At 45.0% G+C, this 20,496-nt stretch overlaps 1 protein-coding gene across 1 annotated transcript; it reads right to left on the reverse strand.

The window, feature by feature from the left end:
• Nucleotides 1-503: 503 nt before the first annotated feature.
• Nucleotides 504-20,134, reverse strand: mios (missing oocyte, meiosis regulator, homolog (Drosophila)). The gene is made up of 12 exons (XM_041942755.1): nt 20,035-20,134; nt 18,690-19,563; nt 18,011-18,500; nt 17,164-17,262; nt 16,755-17,009; nt 14,207-14,376; nt 13,601-13,666; nt 13,301-13,459; nt 4,316-4,468; nt 3,276-3,480; nt 2,899-3,028; nt 504-2,250 (listed from the first exon to the last, which is right to left on the reverse strand). The coding sequence occupies exons 2-12, from the start codon at nt 19,506-19,508 to the stop codon at nt 2,160-2,162; spliced, it is 2,637 nt and encodes an 878-aa protein (XP_041798689.1). The 5' UTR covers nt 19,509-19,563; nt 20,035-20,134; the 3' UTR covers nt 504-2,159.
• Nucleotides 20,135-20,496: the final 362 nt, after the last annotated feature.

The following is a 20,496-nucleotide window of genomic DNA, read 5'->3' on the forward strand; positions in this document are numbered from 1 at the left end:
GGGTGGCAGAGAAAGAGAGAAAACCCATTTACAATGCGGCTTACACACGGCTGTTCCCCCACAGACGGCGCCTATCCTTGGATTGATGTGTGGTATGCATAGTTTTTGGGTGCAATTTGGGCACCAGAGAGAGGGAGAAAGAAAGAGAGGGCAAGTCTGTGTATGTAGGAGGGTGGGGTGAGGTGGGGGGTTACAGGGCTCAGGCTGTCTGTTCTCTCGCCCTCTCTTTGAGTCAATAGTGTTCCGGCAGCTGAGGTTCTTTATGAGGGGAACAATCTGGAGGGTCTTGTCAGGGTGCCGAGCAGCTGCTGTTTTCTGGCGAGCTTCTTTCATGGACCACAGGCCTGGAGTGGGCTGGTGAATACAGACGCACCCTCCCACCCTCCTCCTCATCACCCACCACCACCCCTACCTTCTGCAATTCCTCATCCTCGCCCCCAAAAACCACCCCTCGCACTGGAAGCCCTCCCACACAATGCCAGATGAAGAGTGGCACAGCCGAACGTGAAGGGAGCAAGAGAGTGTTGTTATTGTGCGCAAGCCTCCGCTCGGTCACCCGGGGTACCGTCCTTCAGCCCGAACAACGCTTTCATGAGGTGTGTGAGGATCCTTAAGACAAACACAGACGTTAAAAGCGTATTAAAACACGAGCCACGATATACAGCTCAGACATACTGGCACCTGTAATCACAGCTTTACGGCCTGACGTGTGAGTGAACGTATGATTTTTTTTTTATAGCTCACAATCGAACCACAAGGCTGATTCAGGTTAGACTGGAAGAGGCTGATCCGTCATAACCAACAGGAAGCAACAGGTGCGGCTTGGCAGCCACCTGTCTGTCTCCCTCACCACCAATACCAGAGCTCCACAAGGGTGTGTCCTCGGCCCATATATCTGTTCTCCCTGAGCACCAATGACACCCCTCCATCAAGCCGGTGAAGTTTGTTGACACCATCAAGGACAGTGATGAGCCAGCCTACAGGAACAGTGTGTGACACAGCTGGCAGCATGTTGTACAGATAACAAGAGAACAAAATGGTGAAGATTGTCGTGCACTTCCAGAAACACATTCACATTAGTCATTACCTTTACCACTGTGGTGGAGTAAATTTCTTGGTACCACCATCACCAGCGAGCAGAAGTGTGAGACATCTTCATCCCATGTCATCAGGTGAGCTCACCAGAGGATGTTCTTTCTCAGACCTCTCCAGAAGATGAACATCTCCACGAAGGTTCGCACCTAGTTCTACAGAGCCCCCATCGAGTGTCCTCACCTCCTCCTCCAATGTGTCAGACCATGCATCCTCTGCCCACACCAAACAAAGACTGGAAAGCATCATGCTAACAGCTACGTGACTGCAGAGTGGTGGACCTGTCACTCATTCACCTTCAGAAAGCCTCCATCGGGCAACATGTTCGGCTCCATCAGCACCAGGACCATCAGACACCTGAGCAGTTTTTACCTAACGCCATCACTCTCCTCCTCAACAACCCATCCTTCATTGCCCAATTGCCCACCACACATCGATACTAATGCCCCCGGTACATGCACTTCCATAGACAGAGTGTATGGGACGATATAACCCCCTACTATGGACTGAACCGTCCTGCCAGGACTGTGCAATATGTGCAAATGTAGCATAATGCAGCATATTTATTATTCTTAACTTAGATATATACAATACCAAGCAGTATATTTAGCATAATGCAGCATATTTTATTATTCTTCACTGTATATAATTCTTGTATTTAACTTTTTAACTGTCTTGTTTCACTGCACTGTATCACCAAGTCAAATTCCTGCATACACTGAACATTTGTGATTCTAATAAAGCAGAGTCTCTTTTATTTCTCCTGAGTGGGATTTTCATTAGCAGAGCAGTGAGTTTGCATTTGCTCCCTTTCTGTCTTGATTCAGTTAGTGAGATCAGTAGCAGCCACTGCCTCCCTTCTTCATATAGGGCTCTGTTACAACGTTACATTCACTAGGCTATAACTTCACAGTCTGTCTTTCTGTTCGAGCAGCCACTCCAGAGAAGGACGCTGCTGGCACCCTTTGTCCCTTGCCCAGTTGTCGGTGTGGCGGGTGCAGCGGTGAACCTACACTGGTTGGCTCTGGGCTGGTGTTTGGCTTCAGTTTCCGACAGGCGTCTCCTGTTTAGCTGCTGTCTGAAGGCACCAGGTTCCCCGTGGTGTCCAGCTGCATGCATTTACACGTGCAAGCCGACACTGGGCACTCTGTGTGGTCTCTGTAACAAACACATGCAGGTGAATTAAAAAAAACAACATGTAAACAGGAAGAAACGTGTAAACAACAGATAATGTGCATCCTGGCCACAAAAACAAAGAAGGGCATATCAAGTCAGTGCAACTTCTGTTCAGTGAATTTTCAATTCTGAAACAAACATATATGTAAACTTTGTTTGCATTTATACAAGAAAAAAAAGTGTGTCACATATGAAAGACACAGAATTAACATACAGGGACAGAAAATGAATGGAAAATCAGATGAAGAATAAAACCCACTTTATAATAATAGTAAAAATAAGATAAAAATTAGGATGAAAATAGAATGAAGAGAATGTACAACATAGAGAGAAAACAAACCCACTGAATAGTGTAATAAAATAAAGAATAGAGTACATAAAATGCATAAAATCAAGTAAAATACATTTTAAAGGAAGTGCAGCGGTGTGAGGCAAAGCACAAAAGTTTCAGGTCTGTATCAGGAAAGTCAGCTAGTTAAAGGCTAAAGTTTTTAGCTAAATATTTAGCAAGCCGACTTCCCTGATATCTATTTTGTACTGACTGATATTGGATTTGTGCATTTTACTGATACTGAAGTTCTCATTTATGTGAAAATTATCTGCACATGTGCAGCATCCTGCGAGTCCCACCTGAACCAGCTGAGAATGTGGCCGGCGTGGCCGCCATGTCGACAGTTGTGACACCAGGTGAACCAGTTGTTGAACTGAGCAAGTTTGTTCTCCCTTGTCAAGTCCACCTTCTCATCTGACTTCCCTGTTCCTGGCAGAAGAGATGAATCCCTGAGTCAATATTAACAATCAATAAAATTTGACTATCTATCAACGTTGGTGTGCGTGACATCACAGGAATAAGGAAAGTAGATTGGTCACTGAACTCCAAGGTGCAACTGCCTCTAAATGCTGATCAAAGTCCAGACATTCTCCCCTGCAAATGCTCCACGATGCCCGCCTGGTACTGGAAATACCAGCTGAGCATCTGTCTACAGACTCCACACAGGCCAGTTTACCTGGGCAGTTAGACACAGGTGTGCCCATGTTCATGAGGCAGAGGGCACAACGTGGCAGCGGTTTCCTGCAGCCGGGGCAACTGGTGACTTTCGACTTGGTGGGCGAGCCGCTGACACCGTACTGGCTGAAGCCGCGGCCCTGGTGAGGCATCGCCGAGCAGCTGTAGGAGATAGACTTCCCACAGAAGTTGCAGCTCACAAACACCTGTCGCACAAGAACAAACACAGAGGGCGGTCGATAAGACGGCGAACACGACGGAAAAACCAACAAGTACACGCTTACCAGCTGTCTCATTTTCACTTTGAGGGAAGGGAGATAAGCATTAGATAAGCAGTAATGCCAACATGCTTAACTGTGAACCCTGGAATGCCAGTGATGCAGTTAGGCAGCGCCTCATTTGGCTTGAGAGAAAAGTATTTAGTTTGTTTGTTTTTAGTATAACAGTGTCTATTAAAGTACAATGTGTGAACTGGCTGGAACAGACTTCTCTCCAATGTGAAAGGAGAAAACAGAGATCACTAACTAGAACACGGGTTTTATGACGAGAACTGGAGAGCAGAGCTGTGAGTGTTATGAGCTTGGCTGACACTCTTCTGATGGCTTGGCACAAACTACCTGCAATAAACAGTACAGGCGTCTGACCAAGCTTCAGGAGTCATTGTGTCATATTATGGCAAGACACCGTAATGTTGTTTAACTGAGGCACCAAACATGCATTTCAGAGAGACCAAACCTAACCAGTGACATATAATGACTGCCATCATCGAATACAAGTATTCATGGCTGCCATTTATGATTATTTTCTTTAATGATTAATCTGTTTATTATTTCCCTACTGATTCTTTACTCTGTAAAATGGAAACAGTGAACACCCGTGACAACACAGCCAAACAAGACGTCGTAAAGATTCCGTGTTTTGTTCGACCAACGGTCCAAAACCTAAAAACATTCACGTTACAATGACATAAAACATAAAAAAGCATCAAACCCTCAAACATTTTTCAGTGATAAACGACTCAAACAATTAACTGGTCGTCACCTGGGCCAGTGGTTTGGAGCTGGGGTCCAGCTTGCTTCTGTGGATGTCAAACTCGGCCCGTTTGTGCCAGAATCTCCACGCGTCCAAAAGGTTGCGGTAGTTTTCGATCCAGCATTGGACTCGAGGGTCTTTCAACACGTCACCTGGGGAACCCTGGTGGAAGAACATTTTTCTTAGAATTCAGAATTAAATAATTTTCTAACAAACTGTGTTTACTGACGACAGTTTGACGAAGTGTTGCTGAGCCCATGTATTAATCTCCTTTATCCTATCACGTGTTGAAACCTCGCTCCATCCTTGCTTGTGAACCACTGAGCCTTTCCAGGATGCTCCTTTCATACCCAGTCATGATACTATCACCTGTCACCAATCAACCTGTTTACCTGTGGAATGTTCCAAACAGGTGTTTTTGGAGCGTTCCACATCTTTCACAGTCTTTTGTTGCTCCTGTCCCAACTTGTTTGAAACATGTTGCTGCTAAAAATTCAGAATAAGCAGATATTTACAAAGATCAATGAAGCTGATGAGGTCAAACATTAAATATATTGTCTTTTTACTGTTTTCAACTGAGTACATGTTCGAAAGGATTCGCAACTTATCACATTCTGTCATTAATGCCTTACACAGCATCCCAACTTTTTTGGAGTCAGGGCTTGTAGCATGAGAAAATAAATAGCCTTAGTGTACTAGAACAAATAGCTTCTCACCCTTCCTGCCTCTTCCTACACCCATCCCTCCGGTGCAACGAGTACATGTTGGTGTATATATTTGTATGTGAGGTATATGAAATTCCTGCATAGGTGGTGGATGTTGTACACTGCAGGGCTCCATTCAGGAGCAGGTTAGCACAGAAAAAAAACAACATCTGAACAAGCTGTTCTGCTGCATGTTGAAAAGCTACAGAGCTGCTCCACAACTATACTTGCTTTAATATTTCTTTATAGAAATAGCCAATATAGCGAATAACTGCAATGAGGTTTGCTTCATATTTTTCTAGGAGAAGGGAAGTGTGTTTAGAGTTAATTTAAACACAAGATACTTGTGCTCAAAAAGAGGATTCATTCTCAGTGAAGAACCTTGGAGCTCTAATCTGCCTCTATACCTGCCAAAGAGCAGTGATTCCTAACACGTCTCAGGGGGTCATCAGGTGGAAACCTCCCTTCAACAGTGTTTCGCCTACTTAGTCCCACTACACCTCCAGGAGGTTAGGCAGTGAACTCCGGCGTCCCAGAGTCACCCCCCCTAGTGCCAGTTCACACTGCTCCTACACAATCCAAACAGCACCGCCACGTTCAACTGACCCAGAGATGCTCCAGGTAGTGGCCAGTACCGATGCTACCATTTAACTATTGCTAATGCTAATGCTAACCGCTAGGAAGAACAGAAGAAGACAATACAGTTCCGATGCTACCATTTAGCTAATGTTACGTGCTAACCGCTACCTGCTAAGAGGAACAGAAGAAGACAATAAAGCTAGATTCACCTATACTGTTAATGTTAATTGCTAGCTACCAATACTAACTGCTAAGATACTATCGTACTCTCACCGCTTTAGCTATTGTTAGCTGCTACAATGCTACCACAGGCCTAGATGCCACATGTAACTGCTGATTGCCACACTACCATCATCTACCCCTGCCTCTCACCAACTGCACCAAGAAAAAGCGGGGTGGGAATACAAGCCCTGGTTCGGGTAGGGGATGGAAAATAAAGAGGTAGAGTCAAAAGATGAAAGTAGGGATTGGATACAGACCCTTGTTCGGGTAGGGGGTGGAAAATTTAGAGGGTGCTGAAGGTGGAGGCCTAAACCACAGACTAGATTTAACAGCCTCTTCTAACATTTCCTTCAAGAAGCAGCAAACCCTACCATTTCCTTCAAAAAGCAAACAGAGCAGGAAAACAAACCCTAACATTTCCTTCAAGAAGCAAACAAAACAGGAAAACAACCAAAAAGATCAAAAAACAAGCCAACTCTGTATCTTACCACGCAAACTCACCTGAACAGGCCGCATGGTCCCAAAGAGAGACTCTAGCTGGCCACACCCCCACCTTATCTAAACTTCCTGGTTCTCTTCCTATTGGCAGCGCGAGAAGATGGGGCGGGGAAAGCAGAGCAGAGGAGAGCTGTCTTGTTCAGACTTTAACCTCTTCTCTTGCCGGGTTAGGCATGCATGTCCTCTGCCCCCTCCCTCACTGTCCCTATTTCACCCCCCAACTACTATTATTTCTCCTGATCCATATCCACTGACTAGACCTAGCAGCCTCATCTGACATCTCCCTCACTGTCTTTCTTAAATTTTGCCCATGCACTCCCAGCTCCCTCAACAGTGAAACAGCTGACCCTGCAACAAAACCTCTACACCCCACTTCAACCGGACAGACCCTGGTCTTCCATCCCCTCTGCTCAGATTCTGTCTTTAAATCTGCATACTTAGTCTTCTTCCTTTCATAAGCTGCCTCCACTGAATTTTCCCAAGGGACTGTTAACTCAATAAAATACACAGTCTTTTTACTCATGGACCATAAGACAATGTCTGGCCTCAGATTACTATAAACTATTTCCTGGGGCACAACTAGCTTTCCTCCCAAGTCGACCTGCATTTGCCAATCATCAGCCCCTACCAGGCAGCCACCTACCTGCTTTCTCCCTGACTTAGCAGCTTTATTTTTCTCCCCCTCTCGAACAAACTGCACATCTAACCTCTCCTTTCTAGAACTTCCAGAATTCACCTGCTTCCTTCTCTCCTCAATGCCTGCGGCTAAGCTTCTCAGCACCTGATTATGCCGCCATGTATACCGGCCTTGTGATAAGCTAATTCTACAACCTGACAAAATGTGCTTTAAACTTGCTGTACCTGAGCAGAGTGGGCACGATTGATCGCCCTGTACCCAGAGACTTAGGTTCTGCGGGGTTGGCAACACATCGTATGTCGCCCCTATCAGAAATTTAATACGGCCTTCCTCCATATTCCACAGGTCCCTCCAACTAAGTTTCCTCTTCTCAACACCTTCCCAATTCAACCATTGTCCCTGTTTGGCTTGACCAACTGCTTTTGCCCCTCTTAACAACTCCTCCTGTCTACGCACCTGTTCCACTACAAGCTTTCTTTTCTCCTTTAGACCTGCTTTATTCCACACTGGTTTGCCTGGGCCAAGCCCCAAGCCTCCCCGGCCAAATTGAACATTTCCTACTATTTCTGCATGCCTAAGAGCTGCCTCTGCCTCCTGCACTGCTGCCCTTGGGTTCCATTTCCTCCCCCCAGAAGGGTTCGGAACCACATTGCTAACTAACATGTCCTTACTCCCAGATAATAACAGTTCTGTCCTAACCTTAGTGCATTTAAACTCCTCTGTTAGACTGGATACTGGCAGCTGAAGCATTCCTTTCCCATACAAAGCTACATTGCTTAAGCACCTGGGAGCACCCAACCATTTTCTAATATAAGAGCTAACTAGCCTTTCCATTCTCTCTGCTACAGATAATGGGACTTCATATACTGACATTGGCCACATTAACCTAGGGTACAAGCCAAACTGCAAGCACCACAACCTCAGTTTTCCTGGGAGCCCTGATTTATCTATTCTCTCCAGCCCTTCTGCAACATCCTTTCTAAATTGCACAACCTGTTCAACATCATTCAGGTCCACATTGTACCACCGTCCTAGACTCTTAACTGATTTCTCCCTAATTGTTGGGATTTCCTCACCATCTATAGCAAACTTTCTATCACTTACTTTCCCTCTGTATATTGAAATACTCCTTGACTTACTAGGCTTAATCTTCATACTAGCCCACTTGAGATTCTGATTGACTTTATCTAACAACCTCCTTGTACATGGCATTGTTGAAGTTAGCAGTGTCATATCATCCATATAAGCCCTAATTGGTGGAAGACGCATTCCATTCTGCCGTCTCTCTCCACCTACGACCCACTTGGAAGCCCTAATAATTACCTCCATAGCCATTGTGAAAGCTAGCGGGGACACTGTACATCCTGCCATAATACCAACCTCCAATCTTTGCCAGCCTGTTGTGAGCTCTGCGATACTTGCACACAGTCTGATGTCTTGGAAATATGCTTTCACCAAGTTAACAACTATCTCCGGCACTTTAAAGTAGTCAAAGGAACTCCAAATAAGGTTATGTGGCACTGACCCAAACGCATTAGCCAGATCTAAAAATACAACATTCAAGTCTCTTTTCTCCCTCTTAGCTGTCTGAATCTGATGCCAAATCATGCTAGTATGCTCTAAGCATCCCGCAAATCCTGGTATCCCTGCTTTTTGCACTGTCGTATCTATCATACCATTCCCTTCTAAGTATTTAGCCAGCCTCTGTGCTACGATACTAAAGAAAATCTTTCCCTCAACATTTAGGAGAGAAATCATCCGAAACTGGCTAAGGTCCGATGACTCCTTCTCCTTAGGGATGAAGACACCTCCTGCCCTGCGCCATGCTCTTGGAATACTTTGTTTCTCCCAAACTATTCTCAGGTATCTCCATAGTGTCCTTAAGATGCCAGGTGCACTCTTATAGACACGGTAGGGGACTCCATTAGGCCCTGGGGCCGAAGAAGCCTTTGCACGCCTAACCACCTCCACCACTTCTCTCCACCTAGGTGGGCTCACATCCATCTCCTGCTCCACTTCCCCTAATGGTGGCATGTCAGGTGGAAGACCTATGTTCCTATTCTCCTTTGAATCTGAATACGTCGACTTCAAATACTGTTCAATCTCTGATTTCGTTGCCTTAAGTTGCCCTCCTTTTTCTTGATTAAACAAGCCTTTCACAAAATTAAAGGGGTTCCTAAAAAATGCTGACCTTGCACGTTCCTTCTTCTTTCTCTTCTCCCTAAGGTGTTCTGCCCTTCTGAGTACTGCTAACCTGCTTCTCAGTTCCTCCTGCAACACCTTAATTCCCTCCCTTTCTTCTTCTGTCGCCTTCCTCCACTGCTTTCTTAACTGCCTCCTTTCCTTTACTAACTTCTCTATTTCTCTTTGCCGCCTAGACTTGCCGACCTGCACCCTCTCGCCTTTCCTTTTGACAAGCACCCCAAATCTCTCTCGACCATAGGAGTAGATCACATCTCCAATTTTATCCAATTTCTCCACTACATCTCCTCTAAGCCTGCTTAATATGACTGATAAATCTCTATCAACTGCCTTTCACTCTTTGCTATCATTAGCCCTCGGCCACCTAACTCTAGCTTTCTGCTCCATGCTTCTCTCCTTGGCTGGCCTGTTGCCCTCAACACCAACTGCATCCCCTCTCCGTACCTCCTCCTCTCCAGGGATAGTGTTACTGATATCCTGCGAACTGTGGTTTTCTACCTGTCGCTGGACTTCATCCGACTGATTCGACTGACTTCTCAAGAAATACTGGTCGATGCGGCCACTCTGCCCTTCCACCGCTAAACACTTCCTCCTTCCCTGATGAGTTCTAAGGCCTCGGATTGATGTTATCTTCTGCCAGCCACATGGGCAAACTTGAAGCTTCTTATCCTCTGCTGCACAACTTTTGCTCTCCTTAGTTGCCTTCCCTGTCACCTGAGTACTGCTACCTCTGGCCCTAAGAGATGGGTCCGTGCCCCCATCCCTCACTGAGTCATGTATCCAAGGCATAGTCATATCCGTTATCCTGTTCGTTACCATGCAATCCACCTGTGAGTCATCTTCCACCCCTGCTCTCGCTGACTCTTGGGGTATTTTCCTTATATTGGTTGTAGCTAAGTCTGGTTGTAGCAAGGTTAAGGCTTGCCACTGCTGCCATGGGTTGCTAGCCCATACCAGCACCTGTGGGGTCTTTTCCCTCCTGTCAGCTGTCTTTCCAAGCAGTCACATGGTCTTTCCCTTGTTGTCAGCTGCTCTATTCACAACAGTCACTAGCCAAGCTAGTTGTGAGTTAATTTAAACACAAGATACTTGTGCTCAAAAAGAGGATTCATTCTCAGTGAAGAACCTTGGAGCTCTAATCTGCCTCTATACCTGCCAAAGAGCAGTGATTCCTAACACGTCTCAGGGGGTCATCAGGTGGAAACCTCCCTTCAACAGTGTTTCGCCTACTTAGTCCCACTACACCTCCAGGAGGTTAGGCAGTGAACTCCGGCGTCCCAGAGTCACCCCCCCTAGTGCCAGTTCACACTGCTCCTACACAATCCAAACAGCACCGCCACGTTCAACTGACCCAGAGATGCTCCAGGTAGTGGCCAGTACCGATGCTACCATTTAACTATTGCTAATGCTAATGCTAACCGCTAGGAAGAACAGAAGAAGACAATACAGTTCCGATGCTACCATTTAGCTAATGTTACGTGCTAACCGCTACCTGCTAAGAGGAACAGAAGAAGACAATAAAGCTAGATTCACCTATACTGTTAATGTTAATTGCTAGCTACCAATACTAACTGCTAAGATACTATCGTACTCTCACCGCTTTAGCTATTGTTAGCTGCTACAATGCTACCACAGGCCTAGATGCCACATGTAACTGCTGATTGCCACACTACCATCATCTACCCCTGCCTCTCACCAACTGCACCAAGAAAAAGCGGGGTGGGAATACAAGCCCTGGTTCGGGTAGGGGATGGAAAATAAAGAGGTAGAGTCAAAAGATGAAAGTAGGGATTGGATACAGACCCTTGTTCGGGTAGGGGGTGGAAAATTTAGAGGGTGCTGAAGGTGGAGGCCTAAACCACAGACTAGATTTAACAGCCTCTTCTAACATTTCCTTCAAGAAGCAGCAAACCCTACCATTTCCTTCAAAAAGCAAACAGAGCAGGAAAACAAACCCTAACATTTCCTTCAAGAAGCAAACAAAACAGGAAAACAACCAAAAAGATCAAAAAACAAGCCAACTCTGTATCTTACCACGCAAACTCACCTGAACAGGCCGCATGGTCCCAAAGAGAGACTCTAGCTGGCCACACCCCCACCTTATCTAAACTTCCTGGTTCTCTTCCTATTGGCAGCGCGAGAAGATGGGGCGGGGAAAGCAGAGCAGAGGAGAGGTGTCTTGTTCAGACTTTAACCTCTTCTCTTGCCGGGTTAGGCATGCATGTCCTCTGCCCCCTCCCCCCTCCCTCACTGTCCCTATTTCACCCCCCAACTACTATTATTTCTCCTGATCCATATCCACTGACTAGACCTAGCAGCCTCATCTGACATCTCCCTCACTGTCTTTCTTAAATTTTGCCCATGCACTCCCAGCTCCCTCAACAGTGAAACAGCTGACCCTGCAACAAAACCTCTACACCCCACTTCAACCGGACAGACCCTGGTCTTCCATCCCCTCTGCTCAGATTCTGTCTTTAAATCTGCATACTTAGTCTTCTTCCTTTCATAAGCTGCCTCCACTGAATTTTCCCAAGGGACTGTTAACTCAATAAAATACACAGTCTTTTTACTCATGGACCATAAGACAATGTCTGGCCTCAGATTACTATAAACTATTTCCTGGGGCACAACTAGCTTTCCTCCCAAGTCGACCTGCATTTGCCAATCATCAGCCCCTACCAGGCAGCCACCTACCTGCTTTCTCCCTGACTTAGCAGCTCTATTTTTCTCCCCCTCTCGAACAAACTGCACATCTAACCTCTCCTTTCTAGAACTTCCAGAATTCACCTGCTTCCTTCTCTCCTCAATGCCTGCGGCTAAGCTTCTCAGCACCTGATTATGCCGCCATGTATACCGGCCTTGTGATAAGCTAATTCTACAACCTGACAAAATGTGCTTTAAACTTGCTGTACCTGAGCAGAGTGGGCACGATTGATCGCCCTGTACCCAGAGACTTAGGTTCTGCGGGGTTGGCAACACATCGTATGTCGCCCCTATCAGAAATTTAATACGGCCTTCCTCCATATTCCACAGGTCCCTCCAACTAAGTTTCCTCTTCTCAACACCTTCCCAATTCAACCATTGTCCCTGTTTGGCTTGACCAACTGCTTTTGCCCCTCTTAACAACTTAACAAGCTGTGACCTTTTAGAAATGAGCAGGCAAGTTTTAGCATGTGGCTCGTTCTCTCTGAGGGTGCAATCAGATGTTGCAGTTTTATGGTGTGTTCATTTCGGTTACTGTTTAAACCTTGCATTTTGAGGTGATTTACTGTAGCTTGTTGGGCGGCTCCCTGTACTTAAACAATAAGATCCCAGTGTGTAGTTTGCATAGCACAGCATGAAACCCATATTAAATGATCTATGCAATTACATGTAACTATGGGCCTGTTTTCTCTGACCTCGTTAATTGGTAGTGGTGTAACTAAACACAGTTGATCCATGAGCCGAACAGAACCCCCCCCCCATAAGATTGTGAGGTTTATCGCAACTACAGTAAAATCTGCTGCCTTCTCTGCCCACCAGAACAGCTCCAGTCTCTGTTGCTGCTGAACCAATCAGATGGTGCGGTGGGCGGGACAATGAGCAAGTGGTGGCAACAGATGCTGCAGATACGCAGAGACACTAAACTGATTGGTAGTTAAAAGTTTAAAATCCTCATTCATTCCATTTATAAGGTGCAGTGTAATGGAAGGTGGTTTTCTTCACTATTTACCTGGGGGGGTAACTAGAGTAAAACAGGCCTGAGATCTGCTGTTGTGAACAGTGCTTTTAAACTTGAGAAGTGAAATACTGAAGCAGGAGACCTTTAAGAACAACAAGTCTAACATTTTATTATGGGGTATGTATTTATATTAAGGGCATTATATTATTTATCTGTGTTGTTTTCTGGTCGGTTTATTAGACTTAGACACCCTGCGCTGAATGACTGAAAGCAGCCTCAGTTCACTTGCTTCTCTTTGTGTGCAGACAATTGACAAAATTGACAAATTGCAAAAGTGAAACCTGTTTTCATCCTGGAGCCAAACATTTTGGTTGGACGGCTGGTTTTGGCCTACGAGCTGTTACTCCTTTCCAATCATACTTGGTGTGAATGTGCAAAAAAAGTACAAAAAAAAAAGACGAACTTGGTGTAATTTTTCTGTGATTGTGTACCTTCAGCATGCAGAAGCTGGCAGTCTGGACATCTCCAGTGCGGTCCACGTAGCTCTCCATGAGGTCTACACCGTCTTTAGTCAGACCCGTCAGCAGGATGCCCTCCAGGTTGCCCGCCTCTTTCATCTCAATGGTTAGTTTGTCGATGTATCGAGGCAGCTGCAGTCAAACACCCCCAGAAAGCATTCATCAAATCGGAGAATGCAACATGCGTAACCATGCACAGCAGGAGCTCAACAGGAAACGCTGCTACAGGACATAGGACATAATCTGCTGAAGACTGGCTTTGTGTTGTGGTACCTGGGCATCGCTGAGAAACATACAGGCAAAGGCTACTCGGTCCCGCACAGCAACGCTGCTCTCATACTGAAACACAGACAAAGAATTTCATCCTCTCTTGTCATTTCACGAAGCAATATTTTGTATATTGTATTGTATTGGTTATGTAATATTTTGATGTTTTTCTACTCTTTGGCACAGTTCTGCAGGGACGCCTAATGAATTCTAAAAGCCATGATGGCAGGAAAGAAAGTCACAGGGACTGACTAAATCTTATCGTGGAGTCAGCACTTCTGGCCAGGAAAAGGTCTAAAGACATAAATAAATGTGACAGTGGCTGACGGCCAGAGTCTGATGCAACTGCAGAAGGAAAAAGCAGAAACATTCACTCTGTCCTGGGCACAGGTTCAAGTGTTTTATGACATACAGCGCTGATTACAGAAACACATCTCCTCCTGTGCACCTGAAGAGTGTTAACTACATTTTCATTACCGCGTTAAGAATATGTGGGGAGTGGCAACAAAATGGCTATAGCTCAGACAGAAAAGAGTGCCAATTTTTTTCCTATCGCTTTCTTTGTGTTTGCAATAGAGCCATGAAATTCCACGATAGCAACAGATCTATTACCAGCACACTATCATAGGCTCCAGGCTCACTGGTGAGGAAGGCAAACATGACGCAAAGGTAGGGGTTCTTCAGCTGCAGCCTCAGTGAGCTGCACATCTCCCTCCACAGAGAGGACTTCTCGTCGGTGTAGCCTGACAGAGCCATGGCAACAACGTTCAGGTTCAGGTCACCTGTGAATGACAAGAAGTCAGACAAGCTTGTGATTGACTACAATGCTTGAAATACGGATGTTGCTACAAACTAAGAAGCGGCAAACTGTAGGACGTGGATGAAGCAGAGAAGACGATCTACACAATCAGCACAGTTTCAAGGGGGACGCCCAAGATTAGCATCACCAAATCAGTATCTTACCAAGTTAATTTAAACACAAGATACTTGTGCTCAAAAAGAGGATTCATTCTCAGTGAAGAACCTTGGAGCTCTAATCTGCCTCTATACATGCCAAAGAGCAGTGATTCCTAACACGTCTCTGGGGGTCATCAGGTGGAAACCTCCCTTCAACAGTGTTTCACCTACTTGGTCCCACTACACCTCCAGGAGGCTAGGCGGTGAACTCCAGCGTCCCAGAGTCACCCCCCCTAGTGCCAGTTCACACTGCTCCTACACAATCCAAACAGCACTGCCACGTTCAACTGACCCAGAGATGCTCCACGTAGTGGCCAGTACCGATGCTACCATTTAGCTAATGCTAATGCTAACCGCTAAGAAGAACAGAAGAAGACAATACAGTTCCGATGCTACCATTTAGCTAATGTTAAGTGCTAACCGCTACCTGCTAATAGGAACAGAAGAAGACAATACAGCTAGATTCACCTATACTGTTGATGTTAACTGCTAGCTGCCAATACTAACTGCTAAGATACTATCATACTATCACCCCTTAGCTATTGTTAGCTGCTACAATGCTACCACAGGTTTAAAACTCATTCAATCACATCAATAATTAAGATCCAGCTCCTATAAAACTCACTAATTAACATTAAACCAAAGTGTAGTTTTTTACACTTTGTTGTTTGTACAGATTAAACAAACAGCATGCAAGGTTTCTGTTGTCCAGTAAATACTGTTTTTTGCTGGGAAAATCTGCTGAAGTCCGACATATTTAGATCTCTCTGGTCATGTCTGGTGAAATTAATTCCACAGTAGCTTTACACGCTGCTTCTCTGATATCCGCCTCCTTCTCGCTCCTCTAGCGATGTTTCTATCTAACTCCAGAAATTAGGTGTTTATTTTGACCAAAGCAGAGTTGGTGATTGTTGGTGAAACAGCAGAAAGACGAACGGCGGCGGTTTTGGTGAGTTTTATTTTGTTTCTGTTGAGTTTAAACGAAGTGTGTTCTACGATGATAAAATTACTGTTTCTGTAAATGGAGTCTGGTGGCTTTGGAGAGAGCGATACAGCGGCTGTTTCTGGTTAAACAAAAAGGATCTTACTCTTTAACAAAAAGGTTTTTCTCAGTAGGGAGCCTTTCCATAATGCTGTCAGACACTAAAAACACTAAGTGGACGTACACTGACTGCACCCAAACGCCCAGAGGGATTACATTAGAAAAAAAAAACAGGGGTCTATTCAGATTTTATCTGATAGATATTTAAAAGAAAAACAGGCTGGGAACATGTCAAACAAGAATGACCACTGGCACAAAAATGTTCATATGTTTGTATAAGTGCATCGATGAGAACTGGTGCATTAAGTCAGAGCTGCTGTTTGAGAGAAAACACTGTAAGTGTCGAGATGGCTCTGTTGACACTCCTTATCTAATGGATCACCCCATCAGTCATGCTCAGGAAACACTCATTAGAACACACAGCAGAAAAACGTTTGACCTACATTGGTGGAATTTTTCTTAGTCAAGACGTGTGTGAACAACAGCCTTCTCTCTCCATTTTCATTAAACCTCAGTGTGAAAAGCACTGCAGCTGATACAGGACGAGCGCTGTGTGAAAAACAAGGTTCTCCTGCTGTTACATTTTTCAAATTCCTGAAGGCTTTCATTTAGTGCAATAATATATTAACCACATTTCAGAGCAGCTTTCTGAATACAACGACGATTCATGCTTTTATACACACTGTAGACCTGAATGCTTGGTCGGCATAGCTTTACATTGTTTACATAACTTCCATTATAATGCACATTAACACAGAACCACTGCATGATTTAATTTAGCAATAACAAATGAAAATAAATTGAGAGGAAGAAAATTAATCTGGAGCTACTTTTAATTATTGATCATTCAAGTAATTTTTCAAGCAAAAATGCCACATATTTGATGGTTCCAGGTTGTCAAATGTGAGGATTTGTTGCTTTTCTTGGTCTTAATTATATAGTAAATATTATATTTTGGATTGATGGTTAGAATAAAACAAGATACTTCCAGGATCATGATAGGAGTTTTTCAGTGTTTTCTGATGTTTTACAGACCAGACTATGAACTGATTAATGTGCAATAATGTGTTTGGTCTGAATCATTCCTCCTTCAGGTTGACACTTGGCTTCAAAGACACACCTTCCTCTCCCTCTCGCCCTCCACAGTGCTGCAGCACTCACCCTTCTCAGCAGTGGCTCCCTTGTTGAGGATCTGGATGGCCCGGCGGATGTCCAGGTTGAACAGCGCCACGGCGGCTGCCCGCTCCCACTCGCGCTCTTGCTCCAGTGACCGCAAGAAGATCTCCACGTCGATTTCGGGTCCCCGGCTGATCCAGCCGCAGAGCCGCAGGGCGAGGCAGCGCTCCTCGCTGAGGTACCGCGGTACATCCGTCTGCCGGTCTGAGCCGCTCCAACACCTGCGGCTCTCTGTGGTGCCTGAGAAAACCAGGAAGACGCACACAGAACATCTAATAAGTCAGAAACACACATCTTAATAATGTTTACAAATACGTTTTAACCAACGCCTGATTCTTCTCCACAAACAGTAATTTATCATTTTAAATTCTCAGGTGATGATCAGCATGATTACCTGAGCTGGTCTTTACAATGTTCTTGATACCAGAGTAGACCACAGACTGTTTGTTCCCCTGCAGTTTCAGCTCCATGTCCTCTGCACACTGCTTCATATGTGATACTTTGATAGGAACAGTAACTGCTATTGCAATTCAGACAACATAATGACAGCAGGAAACAGGGCAGCTCGAGGTGCACAAGAACCATGATACTACAGAACATTTTAGCATTGCTCAAATTCAAGCTGATCAAAGCAGGAAAAGGAAAAGCTAAACTGCTGCTTACATTTGAACAATATACAATCAAAACAAAAATACTCACTATAGAAGACAAAACTTCAATATTCCCACTATTTGATATGAGACGTCCTACTCCAGATTCCTAAATTACATTGATTTTCTGTCTTTAAAATACAAATCATATCTAGCAAATCTTTATAAAACAAAATGAATAATAAATGACTGCGTCACAGAAGATAAAACAAGTCCCTGGCAGTGAAAACAATGTTTTCATCACCACCGAAAGATTCTACACAGTGACTTTAATAATAATCTATTTAATGACATTCTAATTACCTGTGTTCATGGATTTCTATAGATATTCAGAACAATAACAAAATCTCAATCTAACAAGGGTAAACACTGTTCTGCACACCTGACCAGTTAGTTATGAAAAAGGAGAGACAAAATAAGTAGCACCTGTAAAAGAACTCATCTTTGCAGCTGTATCAACAGTTTTGTTTATCAAAACTCAGGTGTACCAAATCAAGGTAGCTCCTCAATAACTGTTATACCAACATAAATATGAAAACAGTACCACTTCTCCACTAAGTAGGTATTTCCACGACTTCATTAAAAGGATATAGAATAGATCATACCACAAAGACTTGAGCTGGGGATCGTTCCCTCCAGCCAGCAGGTGGTTCCTCCACACCTGGACGGTATCGTGCCCGTACCTGGACTGAGCCCTCTGCCTCATCTTCGTGGCGATGTCTTTCTCAATCACGCTCTCCACTCCTTCGGCCCCATCCTCGACACAGTCGTACAGGTGTCTGCCGCACGCCCACATGAGTGAGGTGGTGGAGCTCCAGGCCAGTGAGATGCGCTCGAACACGGTGAAGTCAGTCATGACTCGGTTGGCTGCGGAAACCACCACCATGCGGTTCTGAGAGGACGGGTGCCAGGCGAAGCTGCCAATCTGACTTTCACAGGGCTGCACACTTCGTTCGATGATGGTGGGCTCCGTCTCATCGCCGATGGGTGTAGGAGTGTGTTGCATGTCGTACAGGCGGATGATGTTGCTGTCACGTGTCAGGGTGGCCAGCAGGCCGGTACGGGTTGGACACCATGCCACCTAAAATGAGAAAGGAAAACATCATTCTATTAACTGCAAACTTTGAGCCTGTAAAATCTACTGCATTCAATATTTACTGGCAAACTACGCCACCACAATCAAAAAAATATTAACAGCAATAATAATTTCATGCCAATTAATCGGACAGAGCTTAAACATTTAACTCTTCGTAAACAAACTGTATCACACCTTAGTGAGCGGCTTGGGCTGCTCAGTGAGCGTGAGCACAGGCTTCTCAAACTTCCTCAGATCCCAGATGGCCACCTGGCCCTCAAAGAACGATGCCACACGGTCATGGAAGTGTGGGTCGACTGTCACCCCCTGGATGGCCTTCGTGTTGACAAACGTTTTCTGGCTCGTGTTTCTCAGGTCAAATATTGCGAGGTTCCTGTGCATGCCAGCCAACAGCAGCTTTGGGTCACGAAGCAGCCAGCAGAGGGACAAGCAAGCATCGTTCTGGCCTAACTCGTACAATGGTTTGGTCACTACTGTGCTCGAGTCCAAATCCACAGATGAGAGACGAATCTTCTCTACGGCTACACTGGCCTCTGGGGAAAACTTACTGCTAATGTCCCAAATGAGGACAGAGAAGTCTGCCCTGTGCTTGTCCAGTCCAGCTGCCAGCAAGTTGCTGTCCACTGGGTTCCAGGCTAAAGTGTTGCATTGACGGGCGTGCTTTGGCACAAACTCTTTGCCCACCAGCTCTTTACATGTGGAGTTGTGGCTCTGACCCAGGCTGGTGAGCACCACTCTGCCATTAGCTTGACCCACAGCGAGCAAACACTCAGGCTCATGCTTTGGGTACCAGGCCACACATTTCATATAAGGGGTGTCAGAGTTAATGGCTAATAAAGTAGCAGCAGTTTCTTCAGAGAGGGGGAGAGTGCCAGCCTTAGTTTCTGCACTGCCCACAGGTCCAATACGGTACAGTCCCAGTTCAGAGTCACAGATGACATAGCGGTCCGGGTGGTGCGGAGACCACAGGATGTCCGGCTTGGAGCCACTCATGATTCAGAAGCAGCTAGAAGGATCTCAAAGGGATCTGCACTCTACAACCTGGAAACTGCATAAAATGACACAGACATTAGCACAGGAATACATACCCGTGACACCACAGTGATACAACACAACGCAATTTACTGCAGAAATTGCACGTTTACAAATTAGAAATCTCATAAATATGTTAAAAGTAACGTTAACATGTAAATTAGCTAAACTGTTGAAGCATATTTTAGCGTCACTGCTGTTGATTTTAAAGCTTGGTCTGAAAAAGTTGATGCTAACTAGCTAGTCCGCATCTTTTTTAAATAAATGAGCTACGTGAAGTAAAAGATGCAGATAATTTCTGGCATGCCAAAGTGTCAGAGTAACGCTACTAAAACTAAAGTTCCAGGTTTGTTGACATGCTAGCTAACCTCAGCTAATGCTAACGAGTGAAGGGCGAGCTAAAACACGACCGTTTAGCTCGCACAGATTTAGGTAGCAGTCGAAAACATTTACTAACACTTCATATCAACGATGCTTTGGTACTTACAAACACGCTGAGTCTTAACATGAGCAGGTAAATTACGATTAAACATACACGTGTCGGGAGGGGAACGCTGAATGTTGTGTGTTACACCAAAACACGTCCGTGATGTTAGCAATGTCAGCTACTTAGAGTTCCGGTTAGACTCAATACATCCACGCAGTTTGCCACCAGAGGGTGCCGCAACCAAAGTGTATAGAGAAATACAGAATAGAAAGCAACGAACTGATCTTCAGTACCAATGGCACATATCATCAGAATATTTTAGATAACGACAAGATAACAGTTTATCATATAATTTGAAAGCACTTTTTTCCGTAAAGTGATTAGTTTACATGGACGGAGCAGGTTTCTACTACTTTAAAAACATCTGTGCTGTGAATGGGAATGATACTACAACTCCTCTGGTTTTCACATTAGTGGGCGACAGTGGAAATGTAAAACAATCTCATTTGGGACTTTTACGCA

The sequence above is a fragment of the Chelmon rostratus genome, chromosome 8 (genome assembly GCF_017976325.1).
Source record: "Chelmon rostratus isolate fCheRos1 chromosome 8, fCheRos1.pri, whole genome shotgun sequence".
In the NCBI taxonomy this organism is placed as follows: domain Eukaryota; kingdom Metazoa; phylum Chordata; class Actinopteri; order Chaetodontiformes; family Chaetodontidae; genus Chelmon; species Chelmon rostratus.

Coding starts and splice junctions, on each gene's coding strand:
- mios (XM_041942755.1), bottom strand. CDS start 19,508: ATGAGTGGCTCCAAGCCGGACATCCTGTGGTCTCCGCACCACCCGGAC. Junction 14,377..16,754: donor GGGAGCCACTGCTGAGAAGG/GTGAGTGCTGCA, acceptor TGTCATTCACAG/GTGACCTGAACCTGAACGTT. Junction 2,251..2,898: donor CACATTCTCAGCTGGTTCAG/GTGGGACTCGCA, acceptor TGTTTGTTACAG/AGACCACACAGAGTGCCCAG.